The following is a 16,088-nucleotide window of genomic DNA, read 5'->3' on the forward strand; positions in this document are numbered from 1 at the left end:
CTAATACTATGCCCACACTATGACCTATGTATAATGTATTATACCAGACGTGTAATATTTTATTTTATCAACAAAGGCATAATAAGGATTGTATTGTATTTTTGTATGAAAATAAAAAATAGGAAAGCAATATAGTAATAGTCAAATATTCCATTAAAAAAATAAAAAATACTTAATAAATCCATAAAAGTTCAAATGATTAAAAAAAACTTCGGATTCGAACCCACGATCTTCTGCATCATAGACATCATAGTCAGTCGTTTGACCGAGACGCCATTTCGATTTACATTAGCAGTGTCGAAATACACGATATGTATCTTTGTTGACAAAATGCGTCATTATTTCTGAGTCTGCTTGAGTTAACTAAACCAATATCTTTAAATAATTACTTGTCAAGAGCCAAATGTCACTGATGACAATGTCAACTAAAAATGCGCGAAATATGACGGCTCTGTGTCTGTACACAAAATTTGGCACGCACATTTACGTAAAATTAATAAAAAATTCACAAGGATTTGTCCATGATTTCTGTATGAAACAATGTATTTCATTCACTACCGCGACGACGGATAATGTATAGTAGATGTATGCGCATATTTTTATTTAGTTGTAGTGTGCGGTGACTAAATAAATGGTAGATGTTTTTTGTATGGAAAGCGAGCCACCTTAAACGTACCTACTAAATCGTGTTAACGAAATAAATTTCATTTTATCTCATTTGCAAAGAAAACTACCTCAATGGGATCCCACAAGGAAGTATATCATATCATTACTCGTAATACATTGACGAAAAGTAATACTTTGCAGGCTTTTTCTTTAATATTCATGACAACAAAAATTAGGATCATAATAAAATACGCTGTATAGAGATATTTACAACAAAACGACCATTAACATTGTCCTTCTTATGTAGAAAACTAACAGCAGAATACGTTTAGTCTACGATACCATTTTTCTTAAAAAAAAGTACGGAATCCTAAAAAATATTTTTCTAAGTGTAAATAATTCTGCCTACCAATATTTAAAGGCAATGTGAGATATTTAATTTTGTTAACCAAAAAGGTCAAGGCGTTATAAACACTACGTTATAATCAGGGCCCGTAACTTTCATGCCGATGACGTCAATTTGACGTCACGCTGATTCAAATAGTTTTATTGTAGTAATTAATCATTATTCATTAATGAATTTAATCGTGTACAAATGACTTCAAAAGTAAGCTATTCATACGTTGAATAATTAATATCTACTTGATACGTGAAATAATAGGAAACAATTATTTTGTTTTAATAATTCATTGAAATATAGTAACAAACATATTTAATAAAATTAATGTAAAAAAATACACATAATTTAATTTACTTTTCACGTATCAAGTAGGTATTAATTATATCACGTATGAATAAATTAGTTTTGAAGTCATGATTAAAATGATTGACGAATAATGATTAATTATTAAATAAAACTCTTGGATCATTCCATATGCAGCTTGACGTCAAATTTATGTCATCGGCATGAAAGTTACGGGCCCTGGTTATAATTATTATGCAATAAAATACCTACTGGTTTATTTTGTACTAATTATATTCATTTCAGTACAGATGGTCCTTTTTTACGCACTAGTGCGAGAAGTGGTTCATTATAAATGCCAGGTCGAAACTTCGGAAGGCCACCTGTACTGAAAAACGTCGTACGATACACGTGCGAAAAGGAAATTCGTAACTCGTGTCGATTTAAAACACTCACTTCGGTCGTGTTCTAATTTATCGCCACTCATTTCGAACTTCCTTGTTTTCGCACTTGTATCGTAATGTACTATTTCAGTACAGATGGTCCTTTTTTACGCACTAGTGCAAGAAGTGGTTCATTGATTTAAACTTTCACGATTTTTACACATCATTATTTTTAAAATCGGGACTTAATCGCGTATAACTACATATTAAACTGACCTCCAACGTTTCAAGGACGGCGTTGTCCCCGTGGTCTCGGAGAAGACTGGCTTGAAATGACATCAACACCTTCTGACAGCCGCGCGAGTTTTTCGAACTACCCGCACTTGGTTTTGATTATCAACTTGAACTGTTTGCGCACTAGGGATGTTACTCTGTCGACATACAACACTGACGATATTTGATTTAACGACTGTCGATATTATTTTCGGCTTACACTTATTAATGACAGGATTCCATGTGGATGAGATCCTAAAACCTTCGTCCCGATTGAAATTGCGATGTTTTTGCGATGTTTGCGATGGTTTCTAGTGCGCAAACAGTTCAAGTTGATAATCAAAACCAAGTGCGGGTAGTTCGAAAAACTCGCGCGGCTGTCAGAAGGTGTTGATGTCATTTCAAGCCAGTCTTCTCCGAGACCACGGGGACAACGCCGTCCTTGAAACGTTGGAGGTCAGTTTAATATGTAGTTATACGCGATTAAGTCCCGATTTTAAAAATAATGAAGTGGTTCATTTCTTGTCAGGTCGAAACTTCGGAGGGCCATCTGTTCTGAAAAATGTCGTACGATACATGCGAAAAGGAAATTCGTACCTCGTGGCGATTTAAAACATTGCAGTCCCTTCGGTCGTGTAAACCAAGTACCAAGTTAACTAAGAACAAAAACAACTTGCCTTTATTTTCTTTATTTCTTTAATTTCAACTACTTAGTAAAACTCACTATAATACGACTAATCGCGTATACCATATATATTATAATTATTATTAAATAATGAGCAAGTCTTCTTGTATTTACATTATAACAAAATCAATAACAATGCAAAAACACAAGAGAAGTCGTTTTGCCTTAAGATACTATTAAATTAATACATATACAACAATAGTTCAATATGAAACAATAGTTTTTACTGAACTGGCCCGGTAGGTTACAAAGATTTGGGCTTTGGGCTATTCGTTTTACATACTACAATTTAAAATTATAATAATTTAGGCACCCTTATATTTGTAACTACCTTATTCACAAATGAAAAATAAATAAATATGAGGCAACACAGATTTTAAAGCACGTAAAATAAGTGCACAATTTTTCTTAAAAGCTTTCAGATAGCAAATAATTGCATAATATCAGTCTACCTACATATTATTGAAATCTTTTCGTATAAAATCTGTGTAGTTTTCTTGTCATTGTTTTAATGTCAAGTCTACTGGTGTATTTACGATAATACAACATTTATTAATTTTAGTAAAGTATCGCGCCCGAAATGATTTACACAATAATGATGGCGCTGAAAAACAAGAGCTGCTTGATCGTGCTGTAAGAAAATTAATTATATTAACAGTTGAAGATGTATTAGAAATACAAAACTATAATCATTTTTATGTCTTTTTGGGCTCGCGATTCATTATATTATTTTTTCATAGTTTCACTATCCACATGTAGAATTGTAGATGGATCATTTTATACTCTACGTTGCGGAAAAAGTAATTAGTTTGACAACCCAGTCTGATCCTCAATCATTCCACAGTTATGGATGAAATATCACATTTAACAACTACTTAATACGAGGTTATTTCTACATACGCCATTTTAAAAATGTCAGTTTGGCATCAGTCACCTAGAAGGTAGGAAAATGTTTACTTTTAAATAGTTCATTCAGACAGATGCAATCAATTCCCTGTTTAAACATTTTAATCGTAGAATTTTAATCTTTCCTCTCAATTGTAATTAAATACAATTATAGGTATTTTACACATAGAAGTACACAAGAGTAAATGTCTACGCCATGTTTAACCGAACTAGTGGCCCACCATAAAGAAAGTTTTTTTTTTGTGAAACTTCAAGTGTGAGAAATTATCAGTTACCTAATAATATTGTGTTGTTTAATAAACGATTACAAAGAAACAAATGCTTAACTGTACCGATTAAAAAGTAAATTCGTGAAGATATTATGAATCATACTTGACGCGATGAATGATGATCCGTATGACAGTTTATCTGATTCACTTATTAATAGACTCAATTTGTAAAATTGTCGAAAAAGCGTTAACCGCTTTTTATTAATTTAATAGTTCATTTTATAAATACAAACATGTGTTTAAAATACCATAAAAAATCCACATTTGACAACCGTACAAAAATAAACATTCAATACGAATCAGTAATCAACAATCACCGCGTCCAGTATAAATTTAGGACAGTGGGCCGCAGAAGGGAACTAGTCACTGTCAACTCCTAAAGTAATCCTCTATATTATATTCGTTATTCTGATTTCTGGTGCGATATTTCCACTAAGCGGCGGTCTTCCTCCAGCATGTCCTTGTCGTCCCAGCCCCAGACGGGGTTCTCGGGGTGAGTGTGGTCATCATCCTCGATCTGCTTCTCCTCTTGAACCGACGGATGGCTCCCGTCTCCTGTCCGCGCTACTCTGTTTTTGATCATTTGCACGGAGACGGTCTTCAAGTCGTACGCCCAACCTGCAAACATAAACACATTTACGTGAAAATTGTGTTTAAAAATAATGACAAAGTCGTTATTTAAACCCTGAATCATTCAACTAAGAAAAAGTCTATTTCATACTTATTTTAAGCGACTCACTGATTATCAGTTCGCTGGACTATGATGGCCATGTTATTTTGTTACTTTGGATAGACAAAATAAAAGTTCGTTTAGTGGTACCTATAGGTATATTTTTTATTAAGTATCCTTGTAAGTCATGTGTTTTTTAATAACCTTTGCTCTAAATCAAAATGTGAAACGAGTGACTATAAACTTGCGTAAAATCCCTTTTAACAATCACTAGTATTTTAATGAGCTTCTTTATACTTAATAGGTACCTACTCGTACATCAAAGAATCTAATTAGTAGCGATAAACTCACCAACTCATCAGTATATTACCTAAATTAATTTATGAGTAATTAATTAACATTTTATGTAATCGCAGGCACGAAGAATGAAACCTGGGTGGCTAGCCGAATGGCACAATCGCTCACGAAACGCTCACGAAACGCTCACGAAACGAAGCGCTAGTAGATATCTATCTCTATCGCGCTTGCGTATTGGCGCGACAGAGCCAGCGGCGTATCGCTTTCGTTTGGCGTCGGAGAAATGCCATTCGGCTACGGGGCCTGGTTTTGAGTATTTAATGATATTTCGTTCTGTGTATTAAGTTTAACTTTATTACTTTATTTATTATTATATTATTGTTTAAATATGACTGAATAAAATTAGTGAGCCGTGCCGAGAGATGCTAGTAATTAAACTGTGTCTAAAAATCGATTTATCCCTTCTCTTTGGTTTTAGGGAATAGATTATTAGAGTAGGTACACCGTCTTATATTTCCTCAAGCAAAAACATCTGCAATCGATTGTTTAGGATAGCAGACAAATTAAAAGGAAAAAAAATACTAAATTGCGTATGGGACCCATAAACACGTGAACGCTAGCCCCGTGCTCTTTCATCTGAATATCTTATACTTTTAAACGAGCAATTCTTGTATATTTATTTATTTATTTATTTATATATATATTTATTTACACTGACGATCTCGGAAACCGCTCTAACGATTTCGCAGAAATTTGTTATGTGGGGGTTTTTGGGGGTGAAAAATCGGTCTAACTTATCCTTAGGTCCCGGAAAACGCGAATTTTCGAGTTTTCATGCGTTTTTCTTCGCGCGCCATCTCGTGTGCAGTAGTTGTACTGTTAAGACAGAATTCTTTCGGTCGATGTAAGTACTATTTATTGCAAATACTAGATGGCGACACAGGTCAAGGCTAAAACGAATAGAAAATACACTATTTGAGTTTTTGTGGCGAAATGCGCGCCATCTCGTGTGGAGTAGTTGTGTTGTTAACGCTGAGAATTCTTTCGCTCGATGTAGGTACTATTCATTTTTGAACTAGATGGCGACACATGTCAAGGATACGAAAGAGAACCGAGCGAAGCTCGGTTGCCCAGATATTTTCCATCATAATATGGGCATAACCTCGTCCTGCTCACCATATACAGCTTGAGACATTGAAATTTAAACCAAATTGTTGAATAAATAAGGTAGATTTTCCTTTGTACCACGATTAGGTAAAACATAAGAAAAAAAATTGATTTTTTTTTAAATTCATAATTTAAAAAAAAATGAATGTGTCCTTTATAAATCACATTAGGCAGGACGAGGCTATAGGTAAGTACCTACTCGTAGCTTAGCCCTACCGTAAGAGTTTTGCACAAGTAAAACGATCTGATTTATTTCTAGATTTTACCTTATTCGGCAGTAAGATCAAAAAGCGCTGTGATGTTGGTGTGGTTATGTCAACCCTCATCCCCAGCGGCCACAGTGTTGATGACGCCTATGTTTAATGGATAACTGCTTTGTACCGTATTTAACAGCCAGGACGATAACCGCCGTGAAGATGCTGGCGTAGTTATGTCAACCCTCATCCCCAGCAGCCACAGTGTTGATGACGCCTATGTTTAAAAATAATGGTTGCGTTCCGTATTTACCGCAACGTCGATAACCGCGGTGTTGATGTTGGTGCCTTGTTCCACGGGAATACGTGGTGGTGGTTGGTAGTCCTCGTCCATCGGCCGTGTTGTCTGTAACGCCTTTGTTTATTAACTAGGTAACTGTTGTGTACCGTGTATGTAAGGTCAATAACTGTTGCGTACCGTATTTAGCGGCCAGGTCGATAACAGCGGTAGAGATGTTGGTGCGGTAGTTGCCGAGCTCAGCCGCCTCGTAATCCCACTGGAACATGTGGTGGTAGTTGTTTCAGCCCTAGCCCCCGCAGCCACGGTTTTAATGGCGACTATGTTTCATGGACAACTGTTGTGTACCGTATTTAGCAGCAAGGTCAATAACTGTTGCGTACCGTATTTAGCGGCCAGGTCGATAACAGCGGTAGAGATGTTGGTGCGGTAGTTGCCGAGCTCAGCCGCTTTGTAGTCCCACGGGAACACGTGGTGGTAGTTGTGCCAGCCCTCGCCGACGGCACAAATCGCCACGGTCACGTTGTCTGTGGCGCCTATGTTTCTGAAATAGCAATCGAATGTTTAGTAACGTCGCCATCTAAAGATTTTGCAAACACATTGCCTATAGACGTTAAACTTTCGTGATACATATTAAAATATTTAATCAATAAACCGTTGTGCTCACGTTATTATCTATATCGCGACTGTTGCGACATGTTTTAGGTCATTTAGGAAACCCGTCATCAGGCATGTACAAGTAGGAGACCCGAAACATGTCGCAACAGTCGCTATATAATAACGCGAGTACAACCGTTTATTGATTTCACATTGCCTAGTTTCGAGTTGCAGGGTATTAATTAATTAATAATTAGGCTTCAAATAAACCACGAATGCAAAATACTAATTAATACCGTATACATGAAACCATTAAAGCAAAATATTGTGCCAGAGTATTGATTATTGATATTTCATTGAATGATTTTATATTGTTAGCAATTTCTATTGTTGGCGATTTAGAACCAGTCGCTTCTCGGGGAAGGAAAAATGGTGAGGAAACCTCACTAATCCCTACAAGGCCTAGTTTGCCGTCTGGGTTGGAAGGTCGGATGGCAGTCGCTTTCGCAAAAACACCTACGCCAATTGGACGTAATAGTTACACGATAACGTGCCAATCCACATGAAATTGTCGGCGAAATGAACGAGTTTTGTTTTCGATATAAAGTTTAAAATTCAATGATGCAGCACGTGCAATTCTGATCGGTTTTAGATAACTGTAGGCTTATTTATTAATCGTATAAATTATTTTTCCCCCCACTAGCTCGGAAACACGTGTTTTGTCCTTCAATACCAGCGGGTAAAAACGCATTTTATCCACTAGTGGGTAAAGTAATTTGACCTTGAATAAAGTCAAATTAACTGCTTTAAAATTGATAAAAGTAAGTGAATCTAGTAATAAAGATGATTTACCACCTGTGGAGCTACTGGAAGCAGTGATAAACGCATTTTTTGCGTTGTAGTTTCCTCGCTATAGTGAGGGGAAAAGTTTTGTGTTACACACGGGTGCAAATGTATTTTACTTCTCGTGTGTTAAAAAACTCGCAAGTTCAGGATTCTATTCTCGAACCACTCGCTTCGCTCGTGGTTCAACTATAGAATCCTTTCACTTACTCGTTTTTCAATTCCACACTCGGCGTTAAAATACAACTTTGCCCCCTTGTATAACAAATAACTATAAACTTTTTGTTTTGCATCTCGTTGTTATACCAGCAGTAAAAGAGCACCCTGAAGGTACCTAAGCAGTTATTAACAACATAGGTAAGCAATATCAAAGAAGCCAATATTCACAATATTCATTGGAATTATAATTGGGCCATTTTTAGGGTTCCGTAGTCAACTAGGAACCCTTATAGTTTCGCCATGTCTGTCTGTCCGTCCGTCCGTCCGTCCGTCCGTCCGTCCGTCCGTCCGTCCGTCCGTCCGCGGATAATCTCAGTAACCGTTAGCACTAGAAAGCTGAAATTTGGTACCAATATGTATATCAATCACGCCAACAAAGTGCAAAAATAAAAAATTGAAAAAAATGTTTTATTAGGGTACCCCCCCTACATGTAAAGTGGGGGCTGATATTTTTTTCATTCTAACCCCAACATGTGATATATTGTTGGATAGGTATTTAAAAATGAATAAGGGTTTACTAAGATCGTTTTTTGATAATTTTCGGAAATAATCGCTCCTAAAGAAAAAAAAAGTGCGTCCCCCCCCCTCTAACTTTTGAACCATATGTTTAAAAAATATGAAAAAAATCACAAAAGTAGAACTTTATAAAGACTTTATAGGAAAATTGTTTTGAACTTGATAGGTTCAGTAGTTTTTGAGAAAAATCTGAAAAGTACGGAACCCTACACTGAGCGTGGCCCGACACGCTCTTGGCCGGTTTTTTAAAGTTGTCCACCCCACTTTTTTATGGATTTGGAAATTTTCATGTGGTTTCCACTCAGAACCGCGAGCTCTTTCAATTCTAATAGGAGAAAAAAGTGTCCCAAGGTTTTTTTACCATTCCGTTACCATTTTTAACCGCCTTTCAAATCTCAAAGGAAGGGGTTTTCAATTCGTCTGTTTTTTTTTTTTTTAATGTTTGTTCCTCGATATCTCCGTCGTTACTGAACCGATTTTGAAAAATTTTTTTTTGATTGAATGTATATACGCATATAGATTGTTCCCATTTTTCTCAGAACCCAGTTCTGATGATGGGATCCTGGAGAAATCGAGGGAACTCCTCAAATCTGAAAGTCATACATATGGTGATTTTTGTGGTTTTAAAAGAACAGCATGCATTTACGTACGGAACAGTGACATTTGGTGCAGTGAAACTCCTGATGATGGTCAGAATGGAACTCCTCAAATCTGACCGGCACACTTATAGTGACTTTGGTATTTTTATAAGAACAGCATGCACTTACGTCCAGAACAGTGACATTTGGTGCAGTGGAACTGCTGATGAAGAGTGAGCCGCCCCTGGTTAGAGTTCCGTTCTGATAATCATTCTCATCTGTAAGCATAGCTGGGCCCCGTTAATCAAATAGTTAACTGCGATAATCGTTAATCCGTTACTTAAAAAGTTAACTTCGTTAATCGTTAAAGCGATACATTTCGGTAGGTTTAACGGAAGTTAAAAGTTAATCGATAATCCGTTAACACGTCATAAAAATAGGACTTCACTGTAGGTATTATGTATTTGTATTTACTAAGTATCCACCAAAAACCATTAAAACCTGTGACGCCAATCGGTAAAAAACCGAAATGTAATAATTACGGTCTCTTCGAGCTTTTATCGCCGTTGGTTGGCTAAATTATAGGTTTTACTTCGGATTGGTAATTAATTATTGGGTCATTCATGCGGTCGCGATCGTGGTGCGTCGGTTCTTCAGATTGAGATTTGAGACAACTCGATGCTGTGGGCCACGATAACTTGGTAGAGTAATCTAAGGCCCGCCGGACTCTAACTCGATGCGTCGGTTGCGCGATTTGTCTGTCTTGCCTGATGATTGCACTCTATTACCAGGTTAGTGATCGATCTAGCACGTCTAATAAGATTTAGAAGATCTCGAATAAGTGATCCAAAGTCACCAATTGGTCTTTAGACTGTTTATAACCGACGGATCTGCTTTTACTGATAAATCCTAGGTTTTGCCGTACTACGGGCTTTTACAGTAGCAGTCAGGACGTGGTATTCGCGGCGCAGCGAGCTGCTTGGGGTGCTGGATTAACGATTAACGGACTCGATGAAATTTTACGGAAGTTAACGAATCTGTTAACATCTTTTAAAGTTAACTTAAAAGTTAATCCGTTAACCGAAATGTTAACTTCGTTAATTAACGATTAACGGATTAACGAGTTAATGCCCAGCTATGTCTGTAAGTACTTCAGAATCATCCAGATTTCAAAATTGGTTCAGAAATGACGGAGATATCGAATAACAAACATTAAAAAATATACAGACGAATTGATAACATAATCCAACATTTGAAAGTATTTATCACCAGAACCCCAAAGGAAGGCGGTTTTTTTTTCTTAAAAATTATTTCATACATTTTGTATGGCGGTAACGGAATGGAAGGTTCGAAAAAATGTATGGAAATCTTTGGACATTTTTTTTCTCCTATCAGGATCGAAAGAGCTCGCGATTTTGAATATTAATCGCGTAAAAAATACCCATGTTACAAAAAAAGTGGGGTGGCCAACTTTGAAAAAAAAACCGGCCAAGAGCGTGTCGGGCCACGCTCAGTGTAGGGTTCCGTAGTTTTCCGTATTTTTCTCAAAAACTACTGAACCTATCAAGTTCAAAACAATTTTCCTAGAAAGTCTTTATAAAGTTCTACCTTTGTGATTTTTTTCATATTTTTTAAACATATGGTTCAAAAGTTAGAGGGGGGGGGGACGCACTTTTTTTCCTTTAGGAGCGATTATTTCTAAAACTATTAATATTATCAAAAAAGGATCTTAGTAAACCCTTGAAGTGATGGAAGGCACCCGACGTGGTAAACACTTAAAAATGCAAAGCCAACTCACCGGGGGATGCGATAGATACGAAGACACATTATTCATTTTTAAATACCTATCCAACAATATATCACACGTTGGGGTTGGAATGAAAAAAAAAAAATCAGCCCCCACTTTACATGTAGGGGGAGTACCCTAATAAAACATTTTTTTCCATTTTTTATTTTTGCATTTTGTTGGCGTGATTGATATACATATTGGTACCAAATTTCAGCTTTCTAGTGCTAACGGTTACTGAGATTATCCGCGGACGGACGGACGGACGGACGGACGGACGGACGGACGGACGGACGGACGGACGGACGGACGGACGGACGGACGGACGGACGGACGGACGGACGGACAGACGGACGGACGGACGGACGGACGGACAGACAGACATGGCGAAACTATAAGGGTTCCTAGTTGACTACGGAACCCTAAAAATGGCCCAATTACACGTTTGAAAAATATCTACATATAGCAATCGAAATGTCAACATAATTTTGCAATTGAAATTAACACACACACGTATATTTCCACGAAATTCAAAAGGTAATCGTGTCATCAGCTACTCACCTAATTAAAATGTACCTACAATACAAATTAACACCCATCCGAAATGATTCGTTGATAACCAGTAGGTATTATAATGTAAATAAGTTTATTATTTGGATATTACCTAGGCACTTTTCACTTTAGGCTGCCAAGATCTTCTTTAATAATAGTGACCTCTGTAATCTTGATTGATGTGAGTTCTATTGATCTAGTGTGTATTACTAGTATAGTAATTCAAAAAGTTTGGCTTTTGTCGATTGATTTGACGGTTATAACCTAGACTCCCTATTCACATATAAATAAACTAGCTTTTTCCCGCGGCTTCACTCGCGTTATAAAAAGAAGCCTATGTCCCCCTTCAAATATCTCCACTTTAAAAATCTCGTCCTTTCGTCGCTTTGTTTTATCGTGAAAGACGGACAAACAAACAGACACACACAATTTCCCATTTATTTAGTATGGATAATAGACTACCGTACAGAAACGGCACTTCCTACATCTAAAAATATTCTCCTTTGCTAGTGCAGGGCACTATTCCTTTCGACTACTAAGGTTTGTAAAATAAAATGGAATAAAGTAAAATTTACCTTATCCGTGGTAGCGCGCACGCAATGGTGCGTCAAGTTGTGCCAACCGTAATATTTGTTACATAGCAATGCGAGACGAAAGGACCCCGAGTCACCTGATCAAGACAGCGACCGACCGCTGCTGTGAGTTCGTTTACTTACTTGCACCATCACCACTAAATACATTATGTAAAATTAGCACTAAATACAATATGAACATCCCCACTTAGGGCTGGTTGCATCAAACCGTCTGTCAACCGTGTTAAATTTTATTGTATGGGAAGTTCCATAGACGTCTGCTCTGTGACGATAATGTGTCTGTCAAATGTGGTTGATGCAAATGGCCCTTAGAGAGAAGCCCTTGTAAATCTTTTTACCCTATTATCAAAAGGTTTATTCCCCCAGATGTGTGCGGCCGAGTTGACGAGGCCCACGGGTCCTTGCCCCAGAAATACTCCGGCCCCCACGAAGGCAGCAGGAAGCATAGAATGAGCATAACCAATAGAGAGAATCCCCTGTCTTGTTACTTACTTGTCAAAAGGCTTGTTTCCCCAGATGTGCGCGGCCGAGTTGACGAGCCACGTGAAGTTGAGCGACAGCGTGTACCGCCAGATGGAGGCCACGTACCACGAGGTCCACGGGTCCTCGCCCCAGCAGTACACCGGGATCCACGACGGCAGCAGGAAGCACAAGATCGGCATCACCACTAGATACGTCCTGTAATCATGTTTTATTAAAAATTAAATTCTATACAACCTTTTTTTGTGGTTTCCTCTTAAATTAGGGAACGCTTTAAAGGAGATAGACGGTGCCATCCACCTTTGTGTGTTTGAAAGTCTGTTTTTCTGTCGTTCCTGCGACCCCAATGACTTCAAAAGTGTCGTAGCCAAGGCACAAGGAAAAACGCCCGTCATTTATACAATTTTACCCTACTCCGTACAATAGGGACTCCTATTTATTTATGTAAAAATAATTGATGCTACGAGTATATAATTGATTATGTACGAGCAATTGCGGCTCATAAACGGGTTTCCATATTACATGTTATGGTGTCAAATTAGTTCCAACAGCCGCCGCTAGCATTAATGTTGAACATGCCCATAAGATGACGTGTATTTATAGCAATCAGCGCCACTCTATCACGCACGTTGCCAATCTTTAGCAGGCGTTTTAGCACAACTCGCGTCGCGCGCGAGTCCATTCCACAGATATATAGAAAACCTTGATTGAATCGACAGGTTATTTACACAGAGGAAATGAAGAAATGAATTACAGATTTGGCAAGAGAGTAGAAATGGATCATAGCAACACTTATTGTTCTCATACAGAAGTGTCATCACATGCAAAACTGGCGCCAGTGGCGCCCCTATTAATTTCTACTCTGTTTTGCCAGGCTGTATGTAAACTTGTCGGACGTCCCTCTCTACGTTTTAAGGATTCCTGTAAGCGGGACAGTTTTGGTATCCAGATTGACGGTTGGGAGAAACGTGCCGATATGAGACCTGAATGGCGTCATGACATTAGTGTCGGTATATCGCAACATGATAGTAACTGGCTAGATAATGTAAAATAGAAAAGCATTCGCCGAGCGCTACCACCCCCCGCAGACTCACGTTTTGTGTGTGGTCGTTGTGGCAAGAAGTGCCGCGCTGCTATAGGACTCTATAGTAGGGATAGGGATGTACCGACTAGTCGGGAAAGCCGACTATCCGGCCACATTTGTAGTCGGCGATTAGTCGGCGATTAGTCGGCGATTAGTCGGCGATTAGTCGGCGACTAGTCGGCAAAAAGGGCCGATTAGTCTGCACTTCATTAGTGATAGAAAAATAGTACAAAATTAAATTACCAATTGAAAATTATGGTTGAATTATGTAGCTATTCGTCCTTTTTTTGTCAAAACAAATATCTGTTATCACTGTTAGGATTATCGAAATTCACTACCTAGGATTATTAACGATTTCTTGGCAGGATCACTACCCACAAGCCAAGCGGATTGTTAAAAATGGAAAATGTATATAAATATTGTCATTAACCTTTGAACCTCTAAAAAATCATGAAAAGCGAGAAAGAAGGACCAAAAATGACATTCAAAATGTGAATTTATTGAAAATTATGTTCTGGCCTATTTATTGAAAATTATGCTACCCAAGCGCCAACTAGTTGGTAGTCGGGCTAGTCGGCCAAATCAATAGTCGGTACATCCCTACTCTAATAGCCATCAGCAGAGATGCAAGGCCCCGTAAACCTACAAGCGCCGCAACAAACATCTACAATAGATGCTCTGGCCAATGATGATGGTGTAAACTTACTTCTTCTGGAACATCACAATGGGGTCCTTTTCCAGGTCGGACATGTCAATCTGGGCGCCCTTCTCGAAGACTTCCTTGTGCTTGCGGACCATGAGCCAGCCGATGTGCGAGAAGAAGAACCCGCGCCGCGCGTTGTGCGGGTCCGCGTCCGTCTCCGTGTACTTGTGGTGGACCCTGGAACAGTAAATATAAAACTAAATAATATGTATGTATCCATTGATTTAAACTAACACGATCTTCACTCATATTATTAAATTAAAATGGGACTTAATCGCGTAAAACTTACGTTTAAGTATATTTAACCCGCGACGTTTCGGACATGACATTACGTCCGTGGTCTAATGACAATCAAATGCGGGTAGTTCGAAAAACTCGTACAGCTAGAAGATGTTGATACAACTCCCAGCCAGTCTACCCGTGACCACGGACGTAATGTCATGTCCGAAACATCGGGTTAAATATAAACGTAAGTTTTACGCGATTAAGTCCCGTTTTAATTTAATAATATGTATGTATCTCTTGATTTTAGATTAGCATGTCTTAAAGAGCCTCTGTGCTGTTCGCTTCGTCTCCATGCATGCCTTCCATAAGTTCCGGGACTCCATATGGTCCCGAGTTATGGGAAAACAGAAAATTATAATAATAAAAATGCATAAATTGTACACTACAAAAGAAATATACAATACATAGTTGCCAACAGCTAAAAATAATGTTTGCTTCTAGAAAGTAAACCATTTGGGACCGCTTTAGACTCTCCACACGATGCATATGACAATGAATCGTAGGCCACATCTTTGCCTTTGGCTAGTAAGTGGCCAAGAGTAAGCCCATTTGTAATAATAATAATAAAAAAAAATGTAATTTTCAATGAGGTTCACGCCGTCAAGTAAATTATTATAATGTGTCTATAAGTTCTATAACGTATCTTCTTCTTCTTCTTCTCAGCATATTTGCGTCCACTGCTGAACATATGCCTCTTTCATGGATTTTCATTCTGTTCTATAAGCGGCGGTTCTGTACCAGGTCGGCCCTGCCGTCTTTTTGATATCGTCCGGCCATCTGGCTCGTGGTTTCCCGCTATAACGTGTGGTAGCCAGTAAAACGTGGAAAATATACGAAATAATATTATTCTAAATATTCTTAAAATATTACATGTCAACATCAGACCGTGGGCCTCAGTCAATAAATTCCTAATTATTATCATCATTATCATCAAACTGTCAACATCAGAGAATAAATTAATTATGAATCATCATTATCATCAAACTTCAAAGAATACCATAAAAACATAAAATCAATAAATTATTTTTATATGAAAACAAAAACTTACCTACATGAAAAAAATTTTGATCCATTGTTAAGATTTCCAGAAATGAAAATTCATAAATGAATATAATACTTTTGAACTATACGTTGAACTTAAATAATAATATTAGGTATATTTTACCTACTTTCTCTTTCGTATTCGTAATACGAAAAACGAGAAAGAAGTTGATCACTAATTAATTCAAAGGATAATTTATGAAGTCGCGAAGCCACTTTTACTTCCCACAAATTTCACAATGTTACGCGGTAGAGAATAATAATATTATCTATCTATCACAAAAAAGCACCATATTGTTATTAGTGTACATTGAAGTGTTGTGAACAGATTCTATTACTTATTATTATTTGTATGTCTTTCCCATCACGGAACAATGGTAT

The 16,088-nt window shown here is 37.7% G+C and overlaps 1 protein-coding gene across 1 annotated transcript in view; it reads right to left on the reverse strand.

The window, feature by feature from the left end:
- Positions 1-2,623: 2,623 nt before the first annotated feature.
- Positions 2,624-16,088, reverse strand: part of LOC125226201 (acyl-CoA Delta-9 desaturase) — a 56,571-nt gene continuing 43,106 nt past the window's right edge. Inside the window, exons 5-8 of the mRNA XM_048130123.1 lie at positions 14,385-14,558; positions 12,607-12,792; positions 6,814-6,974; positions 2,624-4,422 (exon numbers count right to left, since the gene is read on the reverse strand). Coding sequence (XP_047986080.1) covers positions 4,208-4,422; positions 6,814-6,974; positions 12,607-12,792; positions 14,385-14,558 — 736 coding nt within the window. The 3' untranslated portion in view covers positions 2,624-4,207. The remainder of the gene's footprint in view (positions 4,423-6,813; positions 6,975-12,606; positions 12,793-14,384; positions 14,559-16,088) is intronic.

The sequence above is a fragment of the Leguminivora glycinivorella genome, chromosome 1 (assembly GCF_023078275.1).
Source record: "Leguminivora glycinivorella isolate SPB_JAAS2020 chromosome 1, LegGlyc_1.1, whole genome shotgun sequence".
Lineage (NCBI taxonomy): Eukaryota > Metazoa > Arthropoda > Insecta > Lepidoptera > Tortricidae > Leguminivora > Leguminivora glycinivorella.